This window comes from Limulus polyphemus, unplaced genomic scaffold, assembly GCF_000517525.1.
Source record: "Limulus polyphemus unplaced genomic scaffold, Limulus_polyphemus-2.1.2 Scaffold11653, whole genome shotgun sequence".
Lineage (NCBI taxonomy): Eukaryota > Metazoa > Arthropoda > Merostomata > Xiphosura > Limulidae > Limulus > Limulus polyphemus.
The window spans coordinates 1-10,881 of NW_013677263.1; the positions used below are offsets into that span (position 1 = coordinate 1).

Here is a 10,881-nt window from a genome sequence, read left to right on the forward strand (position 1 = left end):
CACCGAAAGCAACCAAACAAATCAAGCATTCTTGACCTTTACCACAATAACTTTTACTTGTTGGAAGTTGTTATAAAATAAAAAACAAAGGCATTATCAAATTTCTTACTTGGTTTTTCGGGAGCAAAATACAGAGCCCTCTCAAACCCCATTCTTTCTCCAAATACCGCTCCAGCTGCTTCCTGAAGAGTGTAGAGAGGTGAACATCTTAACTTTCTAGCTGAATGGAACTCTATTGGTAAAGGATGAGCAAGAGCATAATGCTGACCTAAATATAAACAATTCAATTTTTCAGAGAAGCAACTGTGCAAAAACTAAAGATAAACAAGAAAACTAGAGTGGAAACTTATAAAAGGGGGTTAACTCCCCTCACACTGGTCCTTAAGAGTGAGTGAAAATTTATTTACAGTCTGGGGAAAATGCTCATTTAAGTCGTTTTTTTTTTAGTATTTTATTTGCAATAGAATATTTTCCAAAATGTAAATGCAATCTATAAAATTTACTTGGTTTTTTTTGTATGAATTCCTAAAATTAAAGTGAAGAAGAGAAACAATAGTCACCATAAATTAAAAGAACTTTCTTCTTTTACCAACCACGCACACTGTAACTAAATATGTACAGTGAGAAAACAATTTGTACGTTTATTGAAAAAAGCTTGAACTAACATAATTTTTTGTCTAGATATTGAATCTGTTCCCCCTTCCTCTTTACATTAAATATTCTTTCTTCTCAGTTGAAACGATCGTCAATCATTTGATCCGTCCGTCACTATGATTTGGTTTGTTTGTTGTTAAGTGCAAAGCTACACAATGGGCTATCTTGTGCTTTGCCCACTACAAGTATCAAAACCAAATTTCTATCATTATGAAATAAATAAAGTGCTTATCCTTTGATGGATTGTCCTGAAGGTGGAAGAGTTTTGAAACGACGTCCTCTGTACTTGTGTTTCTACAACAAGCAATTGGTGCCCATTCAACCAAATAAAATGTTTTCATGTTGTTGTTTTTTTCTATGGTTGATTTACAACAACAAGCTATTAAATTCAATCCAATAGGACTCTACACTATAATGTGCATAAACCATTTTTGGATAGAATTGTCACAGGTGATAAAAAATGAATTCTCTATGCAAATATTAAATGCTAAAAACAATGGCTCAGTCCTAGACAAAAACCATTTCCGACCCCCAAAACCTGGACTCCATCGGCAGAAAAGACTTTCAAATTACTCTCACACTGCATACCTACTGCCTCTCTCATCCTCTCTCTCAAAAACTTCTGGTTGTTATGTAAATCTATAAAACGTCGAACATCAAAGGGCAGAAGCTGGGCTTCTGGTTCTGCATTGGTTATCCAATCGGCCAGTGCTCTGCCAACTCCTCCTGCTGCCTGCACTGTGTTTCCGTTCATGCCTACGACCACGTACAAACCCTCAACCTACAAACAGGGAAAAACACCTTGCTTAAATATCTCTACATGTGAAAGAACTTGAAACTTCTGTAATGATACATCATCTTGCTTGCACGAATGACAATTTTAGAACATCAAATTTATACATCATATTACTTATCATAAGTAAGATTTATAAATATAAGGTGCCCAAAAAGTCTGGAAACATAAATACTTTAAAGAATTTTACAGAATGTGTTCTACATGCTGTTATTGTAATTTGAAACAAGTTTGGGTTAACAGCAGGATTAACTTTACCTTTTTATGCTTTGACAGCACTATGATCTGAAATTAAGAAAAGCTGCAAGTTACCTATGGTTCCAGACTTTTCCAACACTCTGTAGTACCTTTGATTTATTAACCAAATTTAATTTAAAAATGCTAGTAAAGCAATAATACTGTAAGTATTACTGGTTGGACTCCCTGTGCTGTTTAAACACACTTTTCTAAACGTGATGTACTATATTGCTTGTGGTTCAATGAATATACTGGTTATAAGTTTCCTAAAAGAAAAGACTTTGGCAAAAATGTGTTAAAAAATACCATCAAAACTGCAGTTAATCTCACTAATACTCCTGGAGTCCTCTATGCATCTTAGACTGAAAATGGGCAATTTCACACAACTTGTTTTGGTCAGTTTTTATACCGAGCATTGTAACAGGCATTCATATTTATGGCAAAGCTAATAAGGCTATCTGCCATTGTCCCTAATTTTGAACTGCTGACCAAAAGATAGGCAATCAGTCAAGAGCACCCTCTAAGGGATTGACTGCCACTTTTATAATGCATCCACAGCTTAAAAGTGCAGTGAATATATTAGTGGTATCACACAGGTTCAAATCTGGCTTCCCAGCTTTGGAATCCAGAACTTCGTAGAATTATCAAATGAATACGACACAAGGACTTTACTAGTAATGAATGGTTTAAAAATAAGTCAGAAAGGGATATAAATACCTACAAAATTTTATCCTGAAGTAAAAACAAAGTATTATCATTCCACTGCCAATGATATGAAGTTTAGATTTAAAAACAATTTTTCGTTCGAAATATTAACAATTTCTTACATGTTAAAATAGTAACTTTGTTTTAACCTGTGAATACCTACTTACTTCAGGCGTTTCCCCGAGAATAAACTTTCCATCTGGTGTGAAAGTTTCAGGGCCATTGACAATTTCTTTTATGTGAGCTGTTTCTAAAATTGGTAATCGATACTTAGCCTGGTCACACAAGGGCTCTGAAATGTTTACATAATAAAAATAAAAATTAAAGAAAAAAGATAGGACATTTAAAATAAGTCTTTTTTTTCATTGTTTTCTTTTCTTACTTTTTTAAATGTAGTTACAGCTTTTTTTATTTTTTATTTGTAATTATCAAAATTGTGAATAGCATCCAATCAAAAGTCTTCCCATTCTAGCATCAATTCTCCATTTGTCAACCAAAGTCCTCACATTTTATCAAAAGTAAATCTTTCACTCATAATCAGATTAACTCTTACTGCCAAAGACACATGTGTGGGACACACTATATAACCTTTGTTTTAACTTTGAAAAGTGTGATATTAAGTAAATGTTCCAAGATACAGTAACATAAAATAATTTTATAATTCATTGACAAAATCAGAAATCATTATTTCATTTAATCTGAGAACAATAATATGTAACTATTTCAGGCAAGCATCTTTCTATTATCCCTTTCCAGACGGGTCACGGGTGAAAGGTTACGTCATCGCGTTTGTTGACTCGCAATCAAAATTGTATTGAACTACTATTTCATGAATTTATGTCTGACTAACAGTGGCATAGAAGTTGTAATCACACGAAACATGCAGCTCATGTTACTGTATCCAATATTATAAAACTGCCCTTTACAAAGTGAAACTGTTTTAGCTTTGTAAAACTGGTGCACCAGTAGTTTGTAGAATACAATCACATTTTGGTTATAATAAATTACAAAAAATTCTTAAATTTCAGTTATTGTTCTTAAAATATAGAACAGTAAATAAAGAAATGTAGAAAACAATGATCTCTACTACTTATGACTATTATTGTTACAAAGTTTGCACTCGCAATAAACTGCTAAGCCTTGATAACTTTCGCACATGGAAGATGTAAAACAAAATAATCTTTTTAAGTTTTATACATGCATTTTGAAACGACAAAAAATTATAAATTACTATATGAATACCACAGAATTTCATCATAATTTATCAGGCTTATTAACTAAGTTGTATTTGTAAAAAATACCATATGTGATGACCATTTTGTCTTACCTTTACTCTTCGAGCTATGAGAGAAAAAAACAGTTATTTAGCACTTAAAATCTTACAAAGGCTGAAAAGAATAAGTGGGGGAAAAACCTGAGCTTTCGATTGATCATAAACGTGAAAATGGAGCACAATGGGTGTACATAAACAAGTATTTCCAAAAAAGGAAATATCACAGTGAATAGAAAAGATAGGAGGTTCTTATTTTACATTCTAGCTTGTCAATATGGATAAGTTGAGTTTCTGATTCGTAAGAAACTACAAACATTGTATTGCAGGCATCATAAAATGTAAGCTGACCAAACATTAGTTGAGTTTCTAATTCGTAAGAAACTACAAACATTGTATTGCAGGCATCATAAAATGTAAGCTGACCAAACATTAGTTGAGTTTCTAATTCGTATGAAACTACAAACATTGTATTGCAGACATCATAAAATGTAAGCTGACCAAACATACAATGTGACGGACAAAAATCTATATTTAGCAGTTTTGTTTTAATACTAACTTTTAGGTTAAGAAATTAACTAATGTATAATACTAAAATTTTAATTTTAATCTACAATTTGATGCCAAACTTATTGACATATATTCATAAATAGTAGTTCAATAAAATTCTGAATGTAAGTCTACAAACACGATGACATGCCCTCTGACCCTCTACCATAATAAAACCCATCTAGATAGGGTTAAATACAAAATAATTTAGTGTTATAATGCCATTAGTATAAAATAATAGGGTTAAGTTTCCTTGACAGTTAACAGCAAAAAAAAAAAATGATGATGATCCATGTGGTATTATATTTCTTGTTTTCAATGTGTATTATTTATTTATTATAATAAAAGTAACTTAAATATAAAATTAAAAACTTGTTAGGATAGAATAAATAAAATAAAGAAAAAATTATCATACATTTTTTTAAATAAGGTATGCCCGCAAGCAGCCCATGCTTTAAGTAATTCAATAGGATAACATGAGCTATACAGTCACCAAGTGATTTAAACTTGTGTGGCAGGATTATTAGTTATATACAGTTCAAAGGCAATAGAACAATAAAATTTAAGTAGAAACAGGTGTATACTGTTACAATATTTAAGCTATTTAGGATAAATAAATGTAGTTTCATGTTACAATTTGAAATCATTCTAGAAAGAAAAAAAGGGTAATTTAGATTTATTTCGATTTTTTTTTTGTGTGGTTATGAGGTTGGTCGAATTGACAGCTTTTGTTTTGAGATAGGGTAGAGAAAATAACAGATAAGCTATAAAGTTGTACTGAAAAAAAAAACGTTTGAAATGAATTTAGAAGGATTTAGGGATTACACAAAGGAATTTTGAGATGAGGAAAACTATTTTTAATTTTAAAATGAAAATTACTTTGCATACGAACTATTCAAAACAAATACTCAAGATATTCATGGACAAATCTTTATTTTAGTTTATTAAAAATACTTCACTAAAAAATACGATTTTTTGTATGTGAAAGACTTCTAATATTAACTGAAAGACTGCCAAATTTTGTGAAGATATACACACTGTATTGAAAGTTAGAAGTATTAAATCTAAAAAGACTTTAGTCAATTACAAAGATGTCACGTGGTCGGTCAAATTGACTGAGCTCATGTTGAGAGAGTTAACAGAGATATACAAAAGTATGATTTAGAAAGAAAGAAAAAATGTTCTTACGAAAATGAACCACATCTGCAGGAAGTTTCTGAAACTCGAACTTCGGAGGGACACCTTTATGAAAGAGAGGTTTGCCTTCTTTCTCAAACCCACCAAAAAGGAGGCCCCCTTGGTGTTCTCTACAGTATATTTGTCCATCATAATCACGAACAACTGATTGTATAAAAAAACATAACAGTTAAAATATGCCATATAAAAAACAACAACATCAGAACAATTACAAAGTTGGCTTACACATCAGTGGTGTAGTTAACAGTACACCTTCAAGCAAGAGCACATTGTTGGCTAACACATCAGTGGTGTAGTTAACAGTACACCTTCAAGCATTAGCACATTGTTGACTTACACATCAGTGGTGTAGTTAACAGTACACCTCCAAGCATTAGCACATTGTGTAATTACACATCAGTGGTGTAGTTAACAGTACACCTTCAAGCATTAGCACATTGTTGACTTACACATCAGTGGTTTAGTTAACAGTACACCTTAAAGCATTAGCACATTGTTGAATTACACATCAGTGGTGTAGTTAAGAGTATACAAGCATTTATTCAACACTTACTAGGTAGTGACTCTGTCAGAGCAGGTTTTACTTCTGTAACAGCATACTGGTGTTCAGCAGGATGAATTGGTAATCTGAACCTTGGAACACAAGTGTTAGCAAGTTCTCTCGACCACTGAAAATCAGAAACATAATCTTAAGTATGCACGCTATTAATTACCAGATAAATACACCTAAAAAGTTGTACATTAGCAGTGTTAAATAAATATTGATTAATTATTCAGTAATTCCTTATTAAAAGTATGCCGAAGACAAAGACCACAAGTAAAATAACTCAAAAACTTGTCAATTAATGAAGACAATCTTGTATAACAAACTCACTAGGAATGCTTAACGTCACAAACAGGATTACCAGAAAACTAAAACGTATAACAATCTGAGTTCAGAAATAATTGTAATGCAAGACAGTAAAAGAGTTAATTTTATATATAAAAGTAACCCGCATATGCTAATGAAGTGACAAATTGATGCAGGTTTAAGCTACGACACCGTAATGTCTCCAAAAACAGACTTAAATCAAAGTATTATAAAAATACTTTTGAGAAAGAGATATTCATATAAAGAGACTGTTAAGCAATGGAGAGCCAAAGAAATAAACATTCTGCAAAGAAAGTCATTTAGGAAAGGAAACTGATCTAATACCATACTTCCACTTAATGTGTGAGCACAGATCTGATACTGTGCTTCTACTTAAAGCATGAGTACCAATCAGATACCAGGCTTACATTTAATGTGTGAGCACCGATCTGATACTGTGCTTCTACTTAAAGCATGAGTACCAATCAGATACCAGGCTTACATTTAATGTGTGAGCACAGATCTGATACTGTGCATACATTTAATGTGTGAGCACTGATCTGATACCAAGCTTCCATTTAATGTGTGAGCACTGATCTGATACCAAGTTTCCATTTAATGTGTGAGCACTGATCTGATACCAAGTTTCCATTTAATGTGTGAGCACCAATCTGATACCAGGCTTCCATTTAATGTGTGAGCACTGATCTGATACCAAGCTTCCATTTAATGTGTGAGCACCAATCTGATACCAAGCTTCTACTTAATGTGTGAGCACAGATCTGATACCAAGCTTCCATTTAATGTGTGAGCACAGATCTGATACCAAGCTTCCATTTAATGTGTGAGCACTGATCTGATACCAAGCTTCCATTAAATGTGCGAACACTTGAGTTACCTAAAAATGGAAACTGAAAGATAATCCCTTGACTCAAAAACTCGTTATGATGAAGCTGGCCACATCTCCTGGGGGATAAAAATTTAATGATGATGAAGATTCAAAAACCAAAATATACAAACTTCCAGTCACACCTCAAAATCAACTATTTTCATGAGAAACTGGATTCAAAGTAGTCCTATTCATCCAGATACTGCAATGGACTTTTGTGCCTTTGGTCCGTTTAAATTCAAATACAGAAAGTCTTATCAGGATTAAACCTTTGTGGAAGACCACTAAAACAGAAATTGCAATGTTGAGCTGTAGTGCATAATTAGTGTTACAAGACTGAGCACAATGAACAATTGAAGGCACCATGGGACCTAGAAAACTGCTCTTATAAAATAGGCTTAACTTTGGTTAATTCTATTACACTAATGAGGTCATGCTGGGCTATATACTTAGATGTTATATATCCTATAACAGCTGGCAAAATGAATACTACCAATCATGCAATACTCAAAACTGTTCTTTTGTTTTTAAATTAAATTTTTTCTCGCCAAATGCAGATAATATAGCCTTAGTATATGATGTGTATGTATGTATGTCTGTATCTAGCCACAAACATATATATATATATATTGACTGGTTACTCTAAAATATTACTAATAAAATCACAAATGCTAAGCCTAACTCAACACTGATAATCTATCACCTAGACTTTTTCTAAGGTTAAATGTTATTTTCTACAGTTTTTCTCAACATATAACACATATACTTTAATATAATTATTCTATAACTCTCAAATATTTCATCGAGTTGATCTAGATTTACTTTCAACGTTTTCCTTCAAGAACCCTAACTTCCATTAAACCAACGAACTTACCAATTATAGTTCAAAACGTTTTTAACAAAAAATGTTGTGAGCCACAAAAATGTGCTTAACGATGATCAAAAACTTCCAAGTTTCAGAGATAAAAACATGTTTTGCTAATGGAAAATAAAACACGAATATGTTTCTCAACTAAATAACATTAAACCCATTTTTTAAGGAGTTAAAATCTTTCACTCATTGAAAGTAATTTGGCTTGTTGTGAATACCGAAGGAAAATATCTCTGATGAGTTTCAGGTTGCATGAATAAATATAATTACCTCTCCACAAAAATGAATCACAGATACCAGTTTCTACAGATGACTATTATGTTAATTACGATTCTTTGAAAACTCTAAAAACTAACGATTTTAAACTATGTGTCACTGTTGTATTACATAAATGTGGATGTTGATTTTGATGTATGATTTTCACCTTGATGATGCTACAGCAATTAATTAAGTCGCACGACCTTATTTAGCAATTACTTAATATTGACTTCTGCTCGGAGCGAACTAGCTACTTGGATATAATAAAAATAAACCTGGCAATGAGTGCAGTTATTTAAATGTACTGTTTTTATGTATAAAGATTAGAATGCATTATTTAATCAGTTGGGAACCCTCACTGTTAGATTCACAACAATGGTTATTACAATACCGTGACTGACAGTAGTCAACAAATACACATAACACATTCATGCTTTTACAACATTAAACATATACCTACAGATATCATTTTAAAATATAGTTGATCAACAGAAATATTAGGACTAAACATTTTTCCTTTAATAAATAATGGTTTACAAACTTAGATATGAATTTTCAAGATACAATAAAGATTATTTTACAAGTTCTTTATCACAAAATAAAAGTAAATACCTATTACTCTTACCATGCCTGCTGCCAAAACAAAAATCTCGCACTTGATCGGTCCATTACTGGTCTTAGCTCCAACAACTCTTCCATTTTCTGTCAGAATTTTATGAACTTGACAGTTTTCAATATACTGGGCACCTGCACAGTTTAAACGCTTTCTTAAAAATTATCATTTATTAATTAATTATCTTAAAATAATTACCATTTTTTCCTAAAATTTCAACAAGAATGATAGAAGATTACATGTTACGTGAATGGACGAAATTGGTTCTATCTAACGGTAAAAAATGCTAATTAGGTCAAAGACCTATTAGAAAACGTTTTTTTAATTAAAGAATTAAAAAAAAGTCGAATTATTCCAAGTTATTCTATTAAGACTATGATTTACAATAAGTATTTAATATGTTTTTATGGAGTATAAATCATACAATAGTTCAGACACATGTACACTTAACAAGCCTTCTTGTCACGTTTTAATTTTTTGAAAACGATTGTTTATTTCAAGAAGAAAAATTTGTTTGTTCTGTTGAATTTTTGCCCAGACCTACTTCAGGGCTATCTGCACTAGCCATCCCTAATTTAGAAGTGATAGACTAGAGGGAAGACAGCTAGCCAACATCACCCACTGCCAACTATTGGGCTACACTTTAACAACAAAAATTGGGTTTAACCATCACATATAACACCCCCACAGCAGAAAGGGTGAGCACGTTAGGGAGAGGTGTCAAATTCACAACCCGCAGCTTGCGAGTCGAGCATCCTAACCACCGGGCCATGCCAGGCCTCACTGAGTACAAACAGGATTTATTAAGTAATCACAATGTAACATTTCAAGTAGAACAGGCATAGTGCAAACACTAGATTTATGTTTTGAACCCTTAGTAAACTATGTTAAAATCTTTATCAGGCAGGATTTACATTTGAAAAATAATCTATTTGCCCAGGTATCACTTTAAGACTAACCACATTTTGTCAAGTTTTTAAGATTTAGCTTAAAATCAGCTGTTATTTAACTTTATTTTGTTTCAGTTAATGGAAAGGTACTTGTGCTTTTATATGTATATTACAGTAATAAGAATGAGACAAGTTAAAGAATAGTTTATAGTACATAATTAAGAATAAAAGCTAACAATATGTTAACTACTGGTCAAGAATTATGTCTCCATGATATATTATTGAAGTTATCAAACAAAAGAACTATCTGGACCATCAAGAAAAATTCTGACACAACCATGGGCCTGAAAAAAATTGACAAAGATACTGAACCATTGTTTTATAGTTCCATATAGTTACTGAAACATTGTTGTTTCATATTTTTACTGAAACACTGTTGTGTAGTTTTATATATTTACTGAAACATTGTTGTTTCACATTTTGCTGAAACACTGTTGTGTAGTTTCATATATTTACTGAAACATTGTTGTTTCATATTTTTACTGAAACACTGTTGTGTAGTTTCATATATTTACTGAAACATTGTTGTTTCATATTTTTACTGAAACACTGTTGTGTAGTTTCATATATTTACTGAAACATTGTTGTTTCATATTTTTACTGAAACACTGTTGTGTAGTTTCATATATTTACTGAAACATTGTTGTTTCATATTTTACAGAAACACTGTTGTCTAGTTTCATATTTTTACTGAAACACTGTTTTCTAGTTTCATATATTTACTGAAACATTGTTGTTTCATATTTTTACTGAAACACTGTTGTGTAGTTTCATATATTTATTGAAACGTTGTTTCATATTTTACTGAAACACTGTTGTCTAGTTTCATATATTTACTGAAACATTGTTGTTTCATATTTTTACTGAAACACTGTTGTGTAGTTTCATATATTTATTGAAACATTGTTGTTTCATATTTTTACTGAAACACTGTTGTGTAGTTTCATATATTTACTGAAACGTTGTTTCATATTTTTACTGAAACATTGTTGTTTCATGTTTTTACTGAAACACTGTTGTGTAGTTTCATATATTTACTGAAACG

The 10,881-nt window shown here is 31.6% G+C and overlaps 1 protein-coding gene across 1 annotated transcript in view; it reads right to left on the bottom strand.

Moving 5' to 3' along the window:
* Window positions 1–109: 109 nt before the first annotated feature.
* LOC106476807 (pyruvate dehydrogenase phosphatase regulatory subunit, mitochondrial-like) overlaps window positions 110–10,881 on the bottom strand; it is a gene marked incomplete at both ends in the record, with an annotated part of 11,752 nt that continues 980 nt past the window's right edge. The window contains 6 exons of the mRNA XM_013937431.1: window positions 110–268; window positions 1,243–1,435; window positions 2,557–2,681; window positions 5,397–5,549; window positions 5,959–6,073; window positions 8,899–9,020. Coding sequence (XP_013792885.1) covers window positions 110–268; window positions 1,243–1,435; window positions 2,557–2,681; window positions 5,397–5,549; window positions 5,959–6,073; window positions 8,899–9,020 — 867 coding nt within the window. The remainder of the gene's footprint in view (window positions 269–1,242; window positions 1,436–2,556; window positions 2,682–5,396; window positions 5,550–5,958; window positions 6,074–8,898; window positions 9,021–10,881) is intronic.